A 22,539-nucleotide genomic window follows, 5' to 3' on the forward strand; every position below is an offset into this window, starting at 1 on the left:
GTTATTCCACAGAAACTTTGCTTCTGTGATCAGGACAATGATATTTTGAAATTTGTCTGTTTTCAAGAATATTCTCGATTCGCCTTCACTATTACTGAGTAGTCTTCTAGAATATTCTTTAACTGCTAGAACTGTCCAGAATTTTCTAGAAGTTTCCATAATTATCTAGAAATTTGAAGAAACTTTTAGAACTTTCTAGAACGTTAAAAAAATAAAATCAAAGTTTGTGCTGAATGTAGTAATTTTTCCATAGACTTTAGACATAAGCAGTTGAAATATAACACTTAGAAGCCAGGAACAAAAATTGTGTTACATAATATTATCTTCCGATAAGCTTTGGTCTGATAATTTTTAGACCGCTAACATTTTTTGCAGACGTAGCTTTTTGTAGTAGATGCGCAGTTCTGTCCCCTACAAACAGAGAAGAGCTGGTTCCAGAAGAAAACACTCTATCCTCTGCAGGCAAAGGAGAACTGGTCATAGAAAAGAAAAAAAAACTAATTTCTTTTGACCCCATACTGATATGTTGGCAATAGCACCCAAGTCATCCAGAGGCATACAGTTTTAACTTATGTTTAAAATTTTAACCAAACTAATTTCGGACAAGTTATTTAAATTAACGTCACGTCTGAAGTTTTATAAAGTGAAAATATGAGATATATGTTTTAGTTTTAAAGTAATGCACTAATTTTCAGAATCAGAAGAGGTTTATTGCCATTGCCAGTGAACAGGATTCACAGACTAGGAATTTGCTTCGGTACAATGGTGCAACATTAAGAAGAGATAAAATGCTAAGATAAAATATAACATATGTGTCAAAATAAGATAAAATATAAGATAAAAAAAAAGAAATATGAGAGGCTGTGTGCAACAGAAAAACAGAGAAACAGAAAAAACAGTGCAGTGGGAGGAGTGCAATTAAAAACCAAAGTACACTGTCTAAAGTGACCCGTGATAAAATGATAAAGTGACAGAGTTAAGGTTAAGGTGACTGAGTTATGAGGAGTTCATGAGTCTAACGGCAGAGGGGAAGAAACTGTTCTTATGGCAGGAGGTTCTGGTCCGGATGGACCGTAGCCTCCTGTCCGAGGGGAGTGGTTTGAACAGGCCGTGTGCAGGGTGAGAAGGGTCAGCTGTGATCCGACCTGCTCGGCCCAGAGTCCTGGAGACGTGTAGGTCGTGGAGAGATGGAAGGCTACAGCCGATCACCTTCTCAGCAGAGGCCACAATGCGCTGCAGTCTGTGTCTGTCCCTGGCTGTGGCCCCGGCGTACCACACCGTGATGGAGGAGCAGAGGATGGAATTGATGATGGCCGTGTAGAACTGCACCATCAGCTGGACAGGCAGCTTGGCCTTCTTCAGCTGCCGCAGGAAGTACATCCTCTGCTGGGCCTTCTTGATGAGGGAGCTGATGGTTGACTCCCACTTGAGGTCCTGGGTGATGGTGGTGCCGAGGAAGCGGTGACAGTCCACAGTGGTGATGGGGCTGATGGGGAGGGCGGGGGGGGGCTGTGGCTTTCCTGAAGTCCACGATCATCTCCACTGTTTTCTGGGCGTTGAGCTCCAAGTTGTTGCTGCTGCACCAGGTCACCAGCCGGTCCACCTCCCTCCTGTAGACAGACTCATCCCCATCCGAAATGAGTCCGATGAGGGTGGTGTCGTCCGCAAACTTGATGAGCTTTACAGAGTCATGGCTGGAGGTGCAGCAGTTAGTGTAGAGGGAGAAGAGCAGAGGGGAAAGGACACAGCCCTGTGGAGATCCTGTGCTGAGAGCCCGAGTGTTCGAGACATTTTTTCCCAGCCTCACACGCTGACTCCGATCCGTCAGGAAGTCTGTGATCCACCTGCAGGTGGAGTCGGGCACGTGGAGCAGAGAAAGCTTGTCCTGGAGCAAAGCTGGAAGGATGGTGTTGAATGCAGAGCTGAAGTCCACAAACAGGATCCTAGCGTAGGTTCCTGGGGAGTCCAGGTGTTGCAGGATGGAGTGCAGGGTGTCATCTACAGACCTGTTGGCTCTGTAGGCAAACTGTAGGGGGTCCAGGAGGGGGTCGGTGATAGACTTCAGGTGGGATAAAAACCAGGCGTTCGAAGGTCTTCATGACTACAGACGTGAGAGCCACAGGCCTGTAGTCATTAAGTCCAGTGACGCGTGGTTTCTTGGGGACTGGAATTATGATTGAGGACTTGAAACAGACTGGAACATGGCATGACTCCAGGGAGGTGTTGAAGATCCCCGTGAAGACTGGGGCCAGCTCATCAGCGCAGTGTCTCAGGGTGGCAGGAGAGACACAGTCTGGGCCCGGGGCCTTACGTGGATTCAGCCTTTTGAAATGTCTCCTCACGTCCTCCTCTTGGACCGAGAGGGCAACAGGGGGAGTGGGGAGGGCAGCAGTGAGAGGGGGGAGGTCCATGGTGTTTGAATATCCAGTTGTGTGGGGGGTGGGGAGGTGTGAGTCCTTGTCTTCAAAGCGTGAATAGAAGACGTTCAGGTCGTTGGCCAGCTTCAGGTCGTCAATAGAACGAGGTGCTTTGGGCTTGTAGTTGATGTCTTTCAACCCCCTCCATACAGAGGCCAAGTCGCTGGCAGAGAACCTTTGCTGCAGACGTGAACTGTACATGGATTTATTGCCACCTCCTTGCTAAATCTGTACTTTGCACCTCTGTAGCTGTCTCTGTCTCCTTCACTGAAAGCAACCTCTTTCTGCTGACGGAGCTGCTGGAGTTTAGGTGTGAACCAGGGCTTGTCATTGTTATATCTCACCCTGGTACGCTGTGGGATGATGCTGTCTTCACAGAAATGAATATATCAATCAATCAATTAATTTCTTTATATAGCGCCAAATCACAACAAACAGTTGCCCCAAGGCGCTTTATATTGTAAGGCAAGGCCATACAATAATTATGTAAAACCCCAACGGTCAAAACGACCCCCTGTGAGCAAGCACTTGGCTACAGTGGGAAGGAAAAACTCCCTTTTAACAGGAAGAAACCTCCAGCAGAACCAGGCTCAGGGAGGGGCAGTCTTCTGCTGGGACTGGTTGGGGCTGAGGGAGAGAACCAGGAAAAAGACATGCTGTGGAGGGGAGCAGAGATCAATCACTAATGATTAAATGCAGAGTGGTGCATACAGAGCAAAAAGAGAAAGAAACACTCAGTGCATCATGGGAACCCCCCAGCAGTCTACGTCTATAGCAGCATAACTAAAGGATGGATCAGGGTCACCTGATCCAGCCCTAACTATAAGCTTTAGCAAAAAGGAAAGTTTTAAGCCTAATCTTAAAAGTAGAGAGGGTGTCTGTCTCCCTGATCTGAATTGGGAGCTGGTTCCACAGGAGAGGAGCCTGAAAGCTGAAGGCTCTGCCTCCCATTCTACTCTTACAAACCCTAGGAACTACAAGTAAGCCTGCAGTCTGAGAGCAAAGCGCTCTATTGGGGTGATATGGTACTACGAGGTCCCTAAGATAAGATGGGACCTGATTATTCAAAACCTTATAAGTAAGAAGAAGAATTTTAAATTCTATTCTAGAATTAACAGGAAGCCAATGAAGAGAGGCCAATATGGGTGAGATATGCTCTCTCCTTCTAGTCCCCGTCAGTACTCTAGCTGCAGCATTTTGAATTAACTGAAGGCTTTTTAGGGAACTTTTAGGACAACCTGATAATAATGAATTACAATAGTCCAGCCTAGAGGAAATAAATGCATGAATTAGTTTTTCAGCATCACTCTGGGACAAGACCTTTCTGATTTTAGAGATATTGCGTAAATGCAAAAAAGCAGTCCTACATATTTGTTTAATATGCGCTTTGAATGACATATCCTGATCAAAAATGACTCCAAGATTTCTCACAGTATTACTAGAGGTCAGGGTAATGCCATCCAGAGTTTCTAAGATTTGTGGGGCCAAGTACAATAACTTCAGTTTTATCTGAGTTTAAAAGCAGGAAATTAGAGGTCATCCATGTCTTTATGTCTGTAAGACAATCCTGCAGTTTAGCTAATTGGTGTGTGTCCTCTGGCTTCATGGATAGATAAAGCTGGGTATCATCTGCGTAACAATGAAAATTTAAGCAATACCGTCTAATAATACTGCCTAAGGGAAGCATGTATAAAGTGAATAAAATTGGTCCTAGCACAGAACCTTGTGGAACTCCATAATTAACTTTAGTCTGTGAAGAAGATTCCCCATTTACATGAACAAATTGTAATCTATTAGACAAATATGATTCAAACCACCGCAGCGCAGTGCCTTTAATACCTATGGCATGCTCTAATCTCTGTAATAAAATTTTATGGTCAACAGTATCAAAAGCAGCACTGAGGTCTAACAGAACAAGCACAGAGATGAATCCACTGTCCGAGGCCAGAAGAAGATCATTTGTAACCTTCACTAATGCTGTTTCTGTACTATGATGAATTCTAAAACCTGACTGAAACTCTTCAAATAGACCATTCCTCTGCAGATGATCAGTTAGCTGTTTTACAACTACCCTTTCAAGAATTTTTGAGAGAAAAGGAAGGTTGGAGATTGGCCTATAATTAGCTAAGATAGCTGGGTCAAGTGATGGCTTTTTAAGTAATGGTTTAATTACTGCCACCTTAAAAGCCTGTGGTACATAGCCAGCTAACAAAGATAGATTGATCATATTTAAGATCGAAGCATTAAATAATGGTAGGGCTTCCTTGAGCAGCCTGGTAGGAATGGGGTCTAATAAACATGTTGATGGTTTGGATGAAGTAACTAATGAAAATAACTCAGACAGAACAATCGGAGAGAAAGAGTCTAACCAAATACCGGCATCACTGAAAGCAGCCAAAGACAACGATACGTCTTTGGGATGGTTATGAGTAATTTTTTCTCTAATAGTTAAAATTTTGTTAGCAAAGAAAGTCATGAAGTCATTACTAGTTAAAGTTAATGGAATACTCAGCTCAATAGAGCTCTGACTCTTTGTCAGCCTGGCTACAGTGCTGAAAAGAAACCTGGGGTTGTTCTTATTTTCTTCAATTAGTGATGAGTAGAAAGATGTCCTAGCTTTACAGAGGGCTTTTTTATAGAGCAACAGACTCTTTTTCCAGGCTAAGTGAAGATCTTCTAAATTAGTGAGACGCCATTTCCTCTCCAACTTACGGGTTATCTGCTTTAAGCTACGAGTTTGTGAGTTATACCACGGAGTCAGACACTTCTGATTTAAGGCTCTCTTTTTCAGAGGAGCTACAGCATCCAAAGTTGTCTTCAATAAGGATGTAAAACTATTGACGAGATACTCTATCTCCCTTACAGAGTTTAGGTAGCTACTCTGCACTGTGTTGGTATATGGCATTAGAGAACATAAAGAAGGAATCATATCCTTAAACCTAGTTACAACGCTTTCTGAAAGACTTCTAGTGTAATGAAACTTATTCCCCACTGCTGGGTAGTCCATCAGAGTAAATGTAAATGTTATTAAGAAATGATCAGACAGAAGGGAGTTTTCAGGGAATACTGTTAAGTCTTCTATTTCCATACCATAAGTCAGAACAAGATCTAAGATATGATTAAAGTGGTGGGTGGACTCATTTACTTTTTGAGCAAAGCCAATAGAGTCTAATAATAGATTAAATGCAGTGTTGAGGCTGTCATTCTCAGCATCTGTGTGGATGTTAAAATCGCCCACTATAATTATCTTATCTGAGCTAAGCACTAAGTCAGACAAAAGGTCTGAAAATTCACAGAGAAACTCACAGTAACGACCAGGTGGACGATAGATAATAACAAATAAAACTGGTTTTTGGGACTTCCAATTTGGATGGACAAGACTAAGAGTCAAGCTTTCAAATGAATTAAAGCTCTGTCTGGGTTTTTGATTAATTAATAAGCTGGAATGGAAGATTGCTGCTAATCCTCCGCCTCGGCCCGTGCTACGAGCATTCTGACAGTTAGTGTGACTCGGGGGTGTTGACTCATTTAAACTAACATATTCATCCTGCTGTAACCAGGTTTCTGTAAGGCAGAATAAATCAATATGTTGATCAATTATTATATCATTTACCAACAGGGACTTAGAAGAGAGAGACCTAATGTTTAATAGACCACATTTAACTGTTTTAGTCTGTGGTGCAGTTGAAGGTGCTATATTATTTTTTCTTTTTGAATTTTTATGCTTAAATAGATTTTTGCTGGTTATTGGTGGTCTGGGAGCAGGCACCGTCTCTACGGGGATGGGGTAATGAGGGGATGGCAGGGGGAGAGAAGCTGCAGAGAGGTGTGTAAGACTACAACTCTGCTTCCTGGTCCCAACCCTGGATAGTCACGGTTTGGAGGATTTAAGAAAATTGGCCAGATTTCTAGAAATGAGAGCTGCTCCATCCAAAGTGGGATGGATGCCGTCTCTCCTAACAAGACCAGGTTTTCCCCAGAAGCTTTGCCAATTATCTATGAAGCCCACCTTATTTTTTGGACACCACTCAGACAGACAGCAATTCAAGGAGAACATGCGGCTAAACATGTCACTCCCGGTCCGATTGGGGAGGGGCCCAGAGAAAACTACAGAGTCCGACATTGTTTTTGCAAAGTTACACACCGATTTAATGTTAATTTTAGTGACCTCCGATTGGCGTAACCGGGTGTCATTACTGCCGACGTGAATTACAATCTTACCAAATTTACGCTTAGCCTTAGCCAGCAGTTTCAAATTTCCTTCAATGTCGCCTGCTCTGGCCCCCGGAAGACAATTGACTATGGTTGCTGGTGTCGCTAACTTCACATTTCGCAAAACAGAGTCGCCAATAACCAGAGTTTGATCCTCGGCGGGTGTGTCGTCGAGTGGGGAAAAACGGTTAGAGATGTGAACGGGTTGGCGGTGTACACGGGGCTTCTGTTTAGGGCTACGCTTCCTCCTCACAGTCACCCAGTCGGCCTGCTTTCCCGGCTGCTCGGGATCTGCCAGGGGGGAACTAACGGCGGCTAAGCTACCTTGGTCCGCACCGACTACAGGGGCCTGGCTAGCTGTAGAATTTTCCACGGTGCGGAGCCGAGTCTCCAATTCGCCCAGCCTGGCCTCCAAAGCTACGAATAAGCTACACTTATTACAAGTGCCGTTACTGCTAAAGGAGGCCGAGGAATAACTAAACATTTCACACCCAGAGCAGAAAAGTGCGGGAGAGACAGGAGAAGCCGCCATGCTAAATCGGCTAAGAGCTAGTAGCTACGCTAAGCTAGCGGATTCCTAAAAACAAGCAAAGTGAATAATGTGTAAATAATTTAGAGGTGATTCAGCAGAAGGAGTGCTTTAGTTAAGGCACGTGAAGATTACACTGGGAAACAAATCGTTATCTAGATAACTAGATCAATCTAACTGCGCAGATTAAACAGCTAACAGATACAGAAAAACACAGCTGTGCTCCGGAACAGGAAGTGATACAATACCACAGTGAGAGCCAACCACCAGTAGAGGCAAGCAAGAGGATGTTGCAAGAAAAGTGCTGCAGCGCTAAAGTTGCTGCGACTATCTCGAGAATATATGATGTCACAGTGTCCGTGTAGTCATCTAGACTGTCTGTTGAAGCCTCAAACATATCCCAATCTGTGGTGCCCAAGCACGCGCATAGCTCCTCTACAGCTTCATTGCTCCACACTTTAGACGTCCTCACAACAGGTTTAGAGAGTTTAAGTCTCTGTCTGTACGTGGGGATCAAGTGGACCATCACGTGATCTGAGAGTCCCAAAGCTGCACGGGCCACCGTGCGGTAGGCGCCACTCACTGTCGTGTAACAATGATCTAACGTGCTCCCTTCTCTGGTCGGGCATTTAACAAACTGTTTGTATTTTGGTAATTCCTGACTGAGATTCCCTTTGTTAAAATCACCGAGAATTATAACAAGAGAGTCCAGAAAGTCTCTCTCCACGCTCATAATCTGATCAGCGAGCGCGTGCTCGGCCTCGTGCACGTCCGCGCTCAGTGGAATATACACAGAGCAAAGTATGAAAGAGTTAAACTCATGTGGAGAGTAGAACGGTCTGCAGTTTAGAAGGTCTCTGTCTGCGCGGAGGAGTTGGAATCCCTCTAGTTGGAGCGCGCAGTCCGGTGACTGTGCATTTAACCACGTCTCCGTGAAGCACAGTACACAAGATGAGGAGAAATCTCTATTTTTTTTCATCAGCAGTGCCAGCTCATCCATCTTGTTGTGGAGTGAGCGGACGTTGGAGAGAAATATCCCAGATAGGGGCGTGCGCGTGCCCCTTCGTGTGAGGCGCACGAGAGCTCCAGCTCGTTTTCCTCTCCGCCGTCGTCTCACTTTTTTGGACAAAAAGTGAACCAGTTCAGCTGCAGGCACTAAAAAAACTGGCGTAATGTCCGTGGGTGTTGATGATTTGATGTTTAGAAGCTCCTCGCGGGTGTAGGGACATGATGACACGCGATTCACGCACAAAAACAGACAAAACAGGGAGCACCAGAATACCAGGGCGCCTTCACGTGGCGCCATCTTGGAAGGTTTTTTGAAGGTTTTAGGTTTTTGAAGGTTGAAGATCATTTTGAAGGTTTTAGTGTGGACATGGTGTGTGTGCAGTGCATTATGGGTATTCATGACAGAAGAAATGCATTTGAGATGCACTGATCAGGCTCCACACGGACAACAACATTAAACTCTTTGTATATTGTGCCTAAAACTCTCGTGAATATATTCTCTGGGTTTACGTATAGACGTTATTGTGTTTGTTTTATGTAAAAATGCCAGAAGAAGCCCAGGTTGCTTCTCCAAAACCCGAAAAGTCTGTTAAATTGTGATTCAGGCCGTGTGATATAACCGGCGTCAATTAGGATGGGTTAAATGCAGTAATCACATTTCATTGTGCAGGGAACATGTTCCTTTGTGCATATGACAATAAAATTCTTTTGAATCCTTGAATCCTTTGAAGATTATATTTAGCTGCATCACGATTGTCGGGGCGTCCTTAAGATTGTCGGAAGGGGAAGATCGGGTCCGATATTGGCCTAATTATCTTGTCGTAAACCAGGCTTGATGTTATGACGCCTCACGCAGCGACTGATTGATCTGTTATGACACCGCACCGAGCCGCGAAGTGATCGGATGTTATGACGCCTCATGGAGCGACTGATTGATCTGTTATGACATCGCACCGAGCTGCAAACTGATCGGATGTTATGACGCCTCACGGAGGGATTGATTGATCTGTTATGACACCGCACCGAGCCGCGAAGTGATCGGATGTTATGACGCCTCATGGAGCGACTGATTGATCTGTTACGACACCGCACCGAGCTGCTAACCGATCGGATGTTATGACTCCTCACGCAGCGACTGATTGATCTGTTATGACACCGCACCGAGCTGCTAACCGATCGGATGTTATGACTCCTCACGCAGCGACTGATTGATCTGTTATGACACCGCACCGAGCCGCTAACCGATCGGATGTTATGACGCCTCACGGAGCGACTGATTGATCTGTTACGACACCGCACCGAGCTGCTAACCGATCGGATGTTATGACTCCTCACGCAGCGACTGATTGATCTGTTATGACACCGCACCGAGCCGCTAACCGATCGGATGTTATGACGCCTCACGGAGCGACTGATTGATCTGTTACGACACCGCACCGAGCTGCTAACCGATCGGATGTTATGACTCCTCACGCAGCGACTGATTGATCTGTTATGACACCGCACCGAGCCGCTAACCGATCGGATGTTATGACTCCTCACGCAGCGATTGATTGATCTGTTATGACACCGCACCGAGCCGCGAAGTGATCGGATGTTATGACGCCTCACGGAGCGACTGATTGATTTGTTGTGTTATGATGCCGCACGGAGCGACTCATCGATGCGTTATTGACCCCGCACCACAAAGTTCCACGACCAAAATACCAACATTCTGGGCGCAAAGTTTTCACTATTATGTGATTTCTTTGTGTGACTGACATTGTTATTCAAGCATTCAAAAGGTGATTCCTATCGCCACACACAAGAAAGTTTTTTGACAGTTCTTGTTATTGAAAGAAACCGTGTCTCCCTCACCAGATAGAGCTGTGATGTCATCACGCATGCGCTTAGGCGCTGTCTAGCGGTATCTTGAACATTTCTTTCTTTCTTTTTTTTATACAAATGAAAAAAAAATGACATTTTACAAAGGCACATTTATTTGTAAACACCAACACGTTACATTGATTCACTTGTGTTGGTTTTTACATAGAATGAATGAATCAACCAATCAGTATGAGCGGAGGCTTAGTTTACCCATAATCCCTTTGGTGTGTTAATGTTCAAATCTTCAGAATTAGTGCATTATTTTAAAATTAACAGATATGTGTTATATACGAGGTCTGTCAATAAAGTAAGGGTCCTTTTTATTTTTTTCAAAAACTATATGGATTTCATTCATATGTTTTTACGTCAGACATGCTTGAACCCTCGTGCGCATGCGTGAGTTTTTCCACGCCTGTCGGTGACGTCATTCGCCTGTGAGCACTCCTCGTGGGAGGAGTCGTCCAGCCCCTCGTCGGAATTCCTTTGTCTGAGAAGTTGCTGAGAGACTGGCGCTTTGTTTGATCAAAATTTTTTCTAAACCTGTGAGACACATCGAAGTGGACACGGTTCGTAAAATTAAGCTGGTTTTCAGTGAAAATTTTAACGGCTGATGAGAGATTTTGAGGTGATTCTGTCGCTTTAAGGACTTCCCACGGTGCGAGACGTCGCGCAGCGCTCTCAGCCGCCGTCGTCAGCCTGTTTCAAGCTGAAAACCTCCACATTTCAGGCTCTATTGATCCAGGACGTCGTGAGAGAACAGAGAAGTTTCAGAAGAAGTCTGTTTCAGCATTTTATCCAGATATTCCACTGTTAAAGGAGATTTTTTTAATGAAAGACGTGCGGACGGATCCGCGTGTTGGGACGAAGCCGACGCGGTGCGGAGGCACAGGAAAAACACCTCCGTGTTGATAACCATTTGTAAAATCCAGGCGGCTTTTGATGGCTTTCAGTGGAGTGAGTATATGAGAAATTGTTTAACAGGCAGGACATGTTCCAAGTTGTCCTTAAGGCTTTCAACAGAGGTGTTTTTCCTGTGGCGGAGCGTCGCGGCGGCTGCGTCCCGATGCGCGGACCCGTCCGCACGTCTTTCATTAAAAAAATCTCCTTTAACAGTGGAATATCCGGATAAAATGCTGAAACCGACTTCTTCTGAAACTTCTCTGTTCTCTCATGACGTCCTGGATCAATAGAGCCTGAAATGTGGAGGTTTTCAGCTTGAAACAGGCTGATGACGGCGCCTGAGAGCGCTGAGCGACGTCTCGCACCATGGGAAGTCCTTAAAGCGACAGTATCACCTCAAAATCTCTCATCAGCCGTTAAAATTTTCACTGAAAACCAGCTTAATTTTTCGAACCGTGTCCACTTCGATGTGTCTCACAGGTTTAGAAAAAATTTTGATCAAACAAAGCGCCAGTCTCTCAGCAACTTCTCAGACAAAGGAATTCCGACGAGGGGCTGGACGACTCCTCCCACAAGGAGTGCTCACAGGCGAATGACGTCACCGACAGGCGTGGAAAAACTCACGCATGCGCACGAGGGTTCAAGCATGTCTGACGTAAAAACATATGAATGAAATCCATATAGTTTTTGAAAAAAATAAAAAGGACCTATACTTTATTGACAGACCTCGTATATCACTTTGTACATTTTAAGAGTTTACATTAATGTAGTTATTCTATCTGGAATAATTTTATTTTTAAAGCAAAACCATAATTCAAACCTGCTTTACATTTAAAGACCTCTGCCTCATCGCTGGACCACTGTATCCTGTCAGGGTAAATGATGCTTTCCTACAGCAGGGGGGCAGAGCGCACAAAGACAGAAGCGCTGGCTCGGGTTCTTTCGTCTGTCTGTGGGCTATAGCCTGCTCTCGGTGAATCCTCCTGGTCTTTGGATAATTGAAGAAGATTGGTAATCAAAATCGGTTTATGAGCCAATTATTGTCATTTGCAAGTAAATCCTTGCGTTCCCCGAATACACGCTCACGTCAGATTGCACTAATGCAGCCACTGTTAGTGCCATTTTACGCATCACTGTGTGTATGATTTTATATCCATCTATATAACTGCAAACACGTGGGTGTGTTAATTGTTCATCAGTGTGTCTCTGATGTGCACATCACTGTGATGACTTTCACACTATTAACGGGTCCCAGCATCACCTCTGCATGTCGCCAGAGGAAAAGTAGCTGTTAAAACGTGCGCACGCCAGCCAAGATTTTTGTGTGATGCAATTTCCACGGTCATTTCACTTTTGATACATCTGAACGTTAGCATGGAGACAGACAGACGCCACATGTTTGTTTGTACACAGCCTTTGTACATGAGGCCCCTGAATCACTGTCTTCATTGTGTTTACAGGCGTGGTGCTTTCTTCTTCTTCTTCTTCTTCTTCTTCTTCTTCTTCTTCTTCTTCTTCTTCTTCTGTTGTTACTTGCTGCTGCAACAAAGCCAATTTCCCTGTTATGAGACAATAAAGTTTTGTCTTATGTCATCTCATCATCTGATCTTATGTCATTTTGTCTTATGTCATCTTGCCTTATATCACCTTATCTTGTGTCATCTCATCTTGTCTTTTATCACCTTATCTTTACTTATGTCATCTCATTGTCTTATCTCATCTTGTCTTATCTTGTGTTATGTCATCTCATCTTTTTTGTGACCAAATTTTTATTTAACTTTTAAAACACCAGGAACCAAAAACAACATCATCAACAACAATAAAAAATAAACATTCACAGGCCCAGGACAACCCCACAGGAAGCACCACATCCACACCTCTGCGAAACATGACCCAAATCCCCAACACATCAGCCAAGGTAGCCTCACATCAAAAAGACTTTAAGGTCAGCTGCTACTTGACTCCATGCAGTGATGGTTTCCTGCTCAGCATTATGTCCACGTGCAGTAGACAAAGACAACTCTAAATATGCTCCATCTATAAAAGACGACAGCCACTGACTGTGAGACAGAGATTGTGGGCGTTTCTACTTTATTAAACCGGCCTGGAGTACCTTTTCTTGTGTTTTGTGAAACTTAAGTTGAGACATCTCCTTCAGCAACAAACCCACCGGTGACAAAGGAATGTTAACGTGTCAAAGTGTGGACAAACTGTTTCTCACTCCCTCCCAAATATAACACACCTGGACACTCCCAAACCCGATGAAAAAATGCACCCACAGACTTTGTGTGACACGGGGTGCAGTTGGGGTCCGCTTTGAACGTCATACTGTAGAGTTTACGAGGGGTCATGTATGTCCTCTGGGCAGTGGTGGGCACAGATAACTGAAAAGTTATCTTTGATAAAGTTAAAATGATAAACCACCCAAAAATGTATCAGAAGTTACAGATAACCGATAACTTCCAGTATTGTTTCTGGTACACTTGCAACTACTAACAAGCTGATTTTTGAGTTTTAACACCACGATCGCTTCTGAAAGCATCAAAGGCGATGACAGACCCAAACAATGAGTCAGCACTTCTGTCTTTGAGCGTCCTCAGTTTGAATACTGCCATGAACACTATTGGCCAGTAGATGGCAGTTAGACCTTGAAAACTTGTCAAAACAAAATTCCAGATAATCTGTGTTGCTACATTTAAGATGCGTGTAATATAATAAACGCAAACACAATAACAGCGTCTGTAAATCCAGAGAATATATTCATGAGAGTTTTAGGCACTAGAGTTTAATGCTGTTGTCTGTGGAGCCTGATCAGAGTGTCTCAAATGTATTTCTCATGTCGTGAACGTACTGAGATACCCATAATGCACCTGGACACAGCATGTCCACACTAAAACCTTAAAAATGTGCACATTACTTTAAATCTAAAACATATACTGCATCTGATATTTTCACTTTATAAAACTTCAGGCGTGACGTTAATTTAAATAACTTGCGTGAAATTAGTTTGGTTAAAATTTGAACCATAAGTTAAAAATGTATGCCTCTGGATGACTTGGGTGATATTGCCCTTGTATCAGTATGGGGTTAAGAGAAATGAGTTTTTGTGTGTGTGTGTGTGTGTGTGTGTGTGTGTGTGTGTGTGTGTGTGTGTGTGTGTGTGTGTGTGTGTGTGTGTGTGTGTGTGTGTGTGTGTGTGTGTGTGTGTGTGTGTGTGTGTGTGTGTGTGTGTGTGTGTGTGTGTGTGTGTTGTGTGTGTGTGACCAGTTCTCCTTTGCTTGCAGAGGATAGAGCGGTTTCTTCTAGAAGTAGCTCTCCTCTGTTTGCAGAGGATAAAACTACATCTGCTACAAAACATTTAACAGGTAGGTGCTCAGCTGATTTGAAATTTTATAAATGTTTGTAGCTGTTCAGCTCTATTTACCACGTTAATGGTCTAAAAATTATCTGACAAAAATTTATCGGAAGATAATTAGTCCGATAATGGTTTGCAAAGTTATCTGAAAAGATAATCCGATAATGAAAACATTATCTTTGATAATTATCGGTTATCGGAACTGTGCCCACCACTGTGGATTTGCTGATGATCAGGGTTCTTGGACGAACAAACTGCTTCCCGTCAAAATCGGGAGGAAAATCGGGAACGTCGGTTTTCCAGCAAGCATCCAGATGTAAGGGGACATACATCTCTTCTAGAATGTGCACATATAGTCTGGAAATGAGACCCTGAGATCCACAGGTACTGTTCATCAGTTTAAGGAGTGGGTGGTCTTTAAGTGGAGTCTGCCACGGTACCTCATAGGTTTTTATAGTAGTTCTCAACTGAAGATAGAAAAAGACAGTAGAGCTCTGCAAATTAAACTCAACACAAAGATCCTCAAATGACAGGATCATCACCAAACACATTACCAAGGGAGCGCAGACTTATCATACTGCTGCAGACACTGGGTGCATTTAATTGAGCACTTATTGATCAGAACACCTTCACTGTTAAAGACTGGAGAACATGGATTCCAGCCAGACTTAATCCCACACACTTTTTCAGCAGACTGCAACAATATGAGATAGAAACATGAGAAAAAATAACAGTTCCTGAGGTTTTCATCTTCCTGACAGCGACTCCTCCAAGGAATCCGCTGATATCTGCTCTCATCTCTTTGTGTCTCAGGTGGTCACCTGGCTACAGGGTCCAGGTTCTGAGCTGCTGAAGACTCAGCAGGCCATCGGGGACTCAACGCGAGCTGCTCAGGCGCTGCAGCAGAAACATGAGGAGATTGAGAGTCAGCACAGTGTAAGACACGCCCACCACACGGGGTCATGTGACACAGATACACCAATTTTTGTGAAGCGCTAGACATGACGCTTCACAAACACCTTTGTTTTGTCTGACGTTGTTAGAGCAGAATGGAAGGGACTGGAACCCATGATGACAGTCAGAATGCAGTGCTGCAGCAGGATCAGAACGCAGTGCTGCAGCAGGATCAGAACGCAGTGCTGCAGTAGGATCAGAACGCAGTGCTGCGGCAGGATCAGAGCGCAGTGCTGCAGCAGGATCAGAGCGCAGTGCTGCAGCAGGATCAGAATGCAGTGCTGCAGCAGGATCAGAGCGCAGTGCTGCAGCAGGATCAGAATGCAGTGCTGCAGCAGGATCAGAACGCAGTGCTGCAGCAGGATCAGAACGCAGTGCTGCAGCAGGATCAGAATGCAGTGCTGCAGCAGGATCAGAGCGCAGTGCTGCAGCAGGATCAGAAGCGCAGTGCTGCAGCAGGATCAGAAGCGCAGTGCTGCAGCAGGATCAGAACGCAGTGCTGCAGTAGGATCAGAACGCAGTGCTGCAGTAGGATCAGAACGCAGTGCTGCAGCAGGATCAGAACGCAGTGCTGCAGCAGGATCAGAACGCAGTGCTGCAGCAGGATCAGAGCGCAGTGCTGCAGCAGGATCAGAGCGCAGTGCTGCAGCAGGATCAGAGCGCAGTGCTGCAGCAGGATCAGAGCGCAGTGCTGCAGTAGAGCATGGTGGGGGCAGTTGCTCGGCTGTACTTTGAATTAAGCTTGAATGACACGTGGTAGTTGTTGGATTTTTCCTAGAGGCTAATTGCCCATTGGCGTAACATCACCGTGTTTCTCCTCTAATGTTCTCTCTCTCATTAGGTCTGAGGACTAAAGTTACTCTGGATTCTCTTGTCTGCAGGAGTGGTTTGCAGTTTTTGTGGAGCTGAACCAGCAGATTGCTGCTTTGCTCAGCGGCAGTGAAGAGGATGAAGTAGCGGAGTTGAAGGCCTTGCAGCAACAGCTGAGTGACGTTTGCTACCGCCAGGCGGCTCAGCTGGAAAGCCGGCAGAACGTCCTGCAGGCGGCACACGGCTTCCACTGCGCCACACAGGAGGTAGAGCGCTCGCCTGAGTTTGTGGGGCTAGCCTGCTGATGAGATCCATCTGAGCTCATCCCTGTCTCTGCAGCTGTCCCAGCAGCTGGACGGTCTGCTGGGCACGCTTTGTGCCGATGTGGCTCCGGCTGACGGAGCGTCCATTCAGCAGAACCTAAAGTTGTTGGAGGAGAAGCTGCAGACTGTCGGTCAGTAACACTAAACCACCGTCATCCTGTCACCAACCACAGCTGGAAAACTTTTTCAGCAATTTTCAAGACAAACGCTGTTGGGCCTCATGGGGCGTTTTTGTCGTTTTTTTTGACACCATCTAATATTGTAATCTCAAATTATAACCATTCCTGTTAGCCCCGCCTTCTTTTTCCAAGCACATGCTCAGGTGCTTTCGACTCCACACATGCTAGACCAGACTACGGACGAGCTAACTGAAGCTCCGCTGATTAGAAAGTTCAGATGAGGAAACATCAGAGGCAGCGATCTAGATGCTATCGCTAACTCTGTGTAGCTTTCAAAGCAGCTCAGCAACATTATTATGAATATTAAAGCGCACACAGTTACTGAATTTGAGTTAAAGTCTTTTTCCCGCGGCACAGCCAGGAGGTACCACTGAGTCAGTCAGTCCTGTGACACTTAGTTCTGTGTCCGTGTGACACATGGTGACCCCCAAGGAGCCTATTGATTTTGGGGTCAGAAGGTCAAAGTTCTTGTCTGTAGCACCACCTGTCTGACATCTTTGACATTCAGCTTCTTGTCTCCTTTAGAGGCGGGTCTTTCTTCTCTGCGTCAGAGGGGTGCGCTGTTGCTGGAGCAGATGTGCAGCCAGCCGTCACGGTCTCTGGAGGAGACGGAGAGTCCAGCCGGCGAGCAGCAGGAGAACGTTCAGCACATCCAGGCGGTGATGGACGAGATGCAGCTCCGCAAACAAAGGTGAGGAAAAGACCAGTTTCAGCACCAGTGATGTCAGCACGATGTTTAAGCCTCGGCTCCACTGAATAATAAGCAAAGTGCGCAACGCATCTGCGCATGCATGGGATAAACGGGGGCAAAAATCCCAGCTACCAAACTCACACCGCTCCCATTGAATTTCATATACAATAGTGTTTGAGGACTGAAAGTCTTACAGGCTTACAGGGATTGTTTCAAAGGCTTTAAGCCTTAAGTGACACATACAATAATGACGGGGGCGCATTGTGCTGTTTTCAAATGCTCAAACGGAATTTATAGGCTTGAAAGGTGGCTGAAAACAAACTTGCAAAGCTCCTTCGAGTCCAAACAAAGACGGAAGGAAGAAGAAATGTGGTTGCAAACCTCCGTTCATTCTACACAATTTCCTCACAGAAAAGAAAGATCCAGACGGATGTAAAAGACGGACAAAAATTGTACGTTTCTTGCACACATTTATTGTGTCAATATCCTGAAACTGTGAAGAATTATAATGTGGCTGATGACGCCGTTTTCGTGCATCGGCTTATGACTGGAATGTCGCGCCATGAATGACATGGCGCGTAATATTGTAATATTGACATGTTCTATAAACAGACTGCATGCATGCACATATCACTGTACGTGTGTCAACTTATCAAAACAAACGTAACACCAAAGAGGTTATACGTGAGACTCACATTCATTGTTGTCATTACAAAGCCGGTGGAAGTCGCGATTCTCATCCTGCTTAACAAATATTCTGCAATATCCACAGTTTCAGACCCTGGACTTTGGCTAACCATCCGTCAGTTGCCTTCAAGGGTTCAGAAAGTGGTTTGTCTCCAACTGTCAACAAGGACCGGTAATCATTTTTGACAGCAGCTCTCTCTTCCTCCTTTGTTGGCACCAACGGTAGTTTCTGTAACGATGCAGCGTACGCAAGGGCAGCCAGCTCTTCTTTCTGCTTCTGTCCACTGTCGTGCGTAGTCCTGATTGTAACAGGCAATCTGCGGAGCTTACAAAAACACTTTAAATCGTCAACTTTCCAGAATCATAGCACACCTCGCTGCTTTTCTGCCGTCTTTGATAGGTAGCCGAAAAATTTAGCCTACCCATAATGCACTGCAGGGCCCAAGATGTGCACTTCGCTTATAAGCCATGAATAATAACACATCCACAGACCAGCTGGAACCGAGCCAAGGGTTTCCTGGACAGTCGCCTCTGCACTTCTTCTCACTGGCTTTATTTCTTCTGTGGCTTTACAGTCATTTAACACTGTGATCCAACTTTTACCTTTGTGTTTGTTTGTTAATGTCTGCAAAATCCCTCTTTTGCGCACTCGCGTTCTGCGTAATGCTCGTCTTGAGTGTGAGTCATTGGGTCAGAGCGCACAGAGCGCGCTTCATCTGATCCATTATAACAAGATGTTAAATCATAAACATACTTTTACAGCTGCTTATAAAGAAGGAATGAACATGCAACAGTTTTACCAAGCTATTACAATATAAACATTACAAATAATGACCTTTTCGGTTGTTCCAAATATGTTCTCCACCTCACTGCACGAGACTGAGAGAGGAAAAAAGCTCCAAATGTCCTCTGTGATTCCAGAAGTGATTAGAGGTGTTTTAAGAAAATGATTAATCTGCTACAAAATAATTATTTTATATACAGAGTTCGGCACACAACGAACATGAGATTGTAGTGTGTGAGAGGGCGGAGCCTGTCTAAAATAGCCTGTCCTGTCCTTGTAGCTGCCAGGTGCTCAGATAATGTGCTTTTTTTTTAATAGTCTTGTCCTCACCACACAGGCCTCTAAAGTCCTCGATTGTCCTCGTGTCCACAAACTGAACAGAATAGAGTATTAATTGTCATTGCACACATATACATACAACGAAATGTGTCCTCTGCATTTAACCACCCTAATTACACTTGGACACAATCCAACCACTAGGGGCAGTTTGCAGCCACAGTCTGGTGCCCGGGGGCCAACTCCAGATGTAGTTGCTGCCTTGCTCAGGGGCAGAGAAAGAAGCAGACCTTAAATAAGCAGGTTTTTGATTTTGAACTGCCCCACACTGTTGTTGCTAAATTTTGAACTTAAACTGCCTCAAAGAGCGTCTCAGAGCCACTATTCTCCCACAATTGTTGAATACCTGGACTCACAAAAAAAAAAAAAAACACACATGCTATGTGACTCATTATTCATCCTTCATTATTCGGTGGGACCAGGGCTTAATGCGATGGTTCTCTGGCGTGAGCTGGACCTGCTTCGCTGGTTCGTAAACTGAAGTTGTCCATCGAGGTAAAGGAATAATAATAATAATAATAATATCATCTGTTTTGTGGGACTGTGCGGCTCCAAACGCTCCACGGCTGTCTGCTGAGTAAAGTTGGAAAGATAGATTTTGGTCATAATTAATAACTTTCAAAGCGAATCACCGTTTTAAATTAAATGACACCTCTTTCCAAATGTTGGAACAGAGACAGCAAACTACAACAGACTAAAACATTTTTTTTCCTCCCAAAATGAGACGTCCTGTGTTCTTTGTGAATGACATTGATGCTGAGCTCAGCTCAGAGGTGTGGAGTTAAATTTGTGCCATTAATGTCTGAAAAGAAATGCTTTTGACAAAACCTACAGATTTTATTTCTGTTTATGTCCAGAGATCACTGATCCAGTGACCAATTTCATATTTACTTTTAGTACACAGAAAATTCACAAGAGGTATCAATAAGAGAATCGATGAGGAATCGGATTGATAAGCGGAATCGATAATGCAGGGCTGTGAAAACTCCGTGGATTCCGTGGATTTCATCATGGGGGGGGGGGGGGGGGGGGGGGGGGGGGGGGTGTTATTGATGTACTCTGTAATCGTGAACATCACTGAGTTTTTAAAATGCTTATCACAAAGTGTTCTCGGATTTCCTCAGATTTCACAATTTTCATTTCACAGCCCTGATAAAGGTGTCGATATCGATAAAATCTTATCATTACTCGTCCCTGAACAGGGTTGGTGTTATTTTTGTCTGCTGAGATTAAATATATTCGTCAATGACCACTTCTTTCATGACTAAGATGAGATGATGATGAGATGTGTCAGTGTGTGTGTTTATTTGAAATGGGACAGTGCATATTAATGAACATAGTTACATGTAAATATGCCGGATTATAGCAGGATGCTAATTTCCATCCGTAGTCCCAGTAACATAGAAACAGACTAAGACCACGCAACCTACCAAAATAATTAATCATTGACAAAACAATGAAAACAGAATATACATACAGATATTTACAACTCAAAGTAACAGTAATTGATAGATAATAAGTAGCCGACAGGTGGAGGAACCAAAAGAGTTTCATGATGGTGTTGAGGTGCAAACGTTCTGTATTAAAGTGCCAAGTGCTACGTGCAAAGTGCTTCAGTGCCTGGTTGTAATTGCACATGACAGTACTAGGTCGTATTTCACGTTGCCCAGTACACTCATTTGCACATGCACAAGTTTATTATGTAAAGACTACTAAACCGTTAAATATAACAATAAAGTACACAGGGGTACTGTGTACATATAACTGAAACAGAGACTGGAGTGGTGCCTCCACAGGTGAATTGGGTTTTAGGCTCCAGATGGTTGCATGTCTGATTTGCCAGTAACCAACTTTCAGCTGTCCTTTGAAAGCAGTGAAAGTGATGCTCTGCCTGATTGTGACTGGGAGGTTGTTCCAAGCTTGTCCACCTTTAATGGAGAACACGTTGTGACCAAAGGTGGTCCTTCTATGAGTCATCTCACAGTCACCTCTGGTGTCAGATCTTGTGCCCTGTGAGTCTTTTTATGTGTGTGAAGTCTTTAACAGGAGTTGGTCAACATTTATATATGAAGCAGGCATATTTGAATACCTTCAGATTTTCAAAGTCAAGAAACTTACAGTGATGATAAGCGTCAGATTGTCTATCATATATCTTAACTGCTCTGTTATACAGCTGCTCTGTGGATTTTAATACTGAGGTGCCTGCAAAAGCCCAGTTAGTGAAACAGTAGTCCAAGTGTGAAAAAACCATGCAAAAGACATACGTTTTGGCTGCATTAATTGTTAAAGAGGGACACATATGTTTACAATTTAGTAAATTAAAGTTGACTGTGATTTGGACTTTTTTAATGTGTTTTTGAAGGACAAGTTTGAGTCCAAGATAATTTCAAGATATTTAAATTGAGATACCAGCTCCAACTCCTCCCCGTCAAAGAACACACTGGACCTTCTAATGTCAGTGAGACGTTTGCTAAACATCATACATACTGTTTTTTGTATTTAACTGGAGGCAGGTGTCATTTAACCAGTGTTGTATATTGTGTAGCACATCCGTGAGTTTTGAGGAGATGTCGGGAAGATATCCCAGTCAGTGCCGATGGTACCTGCAGCCTCGGAGCTGCTGGGCTGGTCACCGTGGGTGTGACCCTGCTGAGGGCCGCGGCCACAGTTAGCCTCCCAGCTAGCGCCGATGGTATCTCCGCCGGCCTCCCAGCTAGCACTGTTCATGCTTCTGTTAGCTTCCTGGCTATCATTGGTGGTCTTTTTATTGGTCTCCCAGCCACAGTCACCATCTGCCTGCCAGGAAACACTGGTAGCACCTGCAGCTGTGAGGCTGCTGGCTGGTCGCCGACTGGTCGATTCCAGTGAGGGCTGTAGTTGGTGCTAGCCACTTGGTTTGATCCACTATTTCAGGTCTGACAATAGGGAGGGCCAACACTTGAAACACCGGAGGAGGAAGGTGGAGTAAAGCTAGCACGTTACTGATGTAGTTGTTTGGTAGGTGTCCAACTAACGGAACACTGTTTGTTGGACACCTACAGTTGAACAACTGGTTTGCAGAGAGGTAAAAGCTGGCCTCGGGCATGGATGGATATCTCCAGACAAAAGCCCCCACAGAGAGATTATTGTAAGGAAATCTTCTTTACCTTTGTGTGCAAATGGCTGCAGTGAGCGGCGTTCTAGAGTTCTGTGGATTGCTGCCTGTCCAAAACCAAGGTGTTTAATTTCAGGCTGGTCTGAGAGAATGGACGGGTTGGGAAAGTTTTCCATCCATACTCCGAGTGCTCTCCAAGTCAGACTGAAATAAAATCTCTATTTTCATCTGCAAGGGTTATTTCTAAACCAGGTAATGGGCGCTGCACCCACTTACTTTTGGGGTGTGCGCTCTTACCAAAATGGTGATGAAGTGCCACAAGCACAGACACTACGAGGGGAAAAAGTCCTTAATGATTAAAAATCTGTTCAGAATGTGGAAGAATCAAATGTTT

At 44.5% G+C, this 22,539-nt stretch overlaps 1 protein-coding gene across 1 annotated transcript in view; it reads left to right on the plus strand.

Annotated features, from left to right (window-relative positions):
* sestd1 (SEC14 and spectrin domains 1) overlaps positions 1 to 22,539 on the plus strand; it is a 39,080-nt gene that overhangs the window by 5,140 nt on the left and 11,401 nt on the right. The window contains 5 exon segments of the mRNA XM_034187113.1: positions 3,959 to 3,961; positions 15,101 to 15,223; positions 16,123 to 16,317; positions 16,391 to 16,505; positions 17,079 to 17,244. Of these exon segments, the coding sequence (XP_034043004.1) occupies positions 3,959 to 3,961; positions 15,101 to 15,223; positions 16,123 to 16,317; positions 16,391 to 16,505; positions 17,079 to 17,244 (602 nt within the window).

This window comes from Thalassophryne amazonica, chromosome 14, assembly GCF_902500255.1.
Source record: "Thalassophryne amazonica chromosome 14, fThaAma1.1, whole genome shotgun sequence".
Lineage (NCBI taxonomy): Eukaryota > Metazoa > Chordata > Actinopteri > Batrachoidiformes > Batrachoididae > Thalassophryne > Thalassophryne amazonica.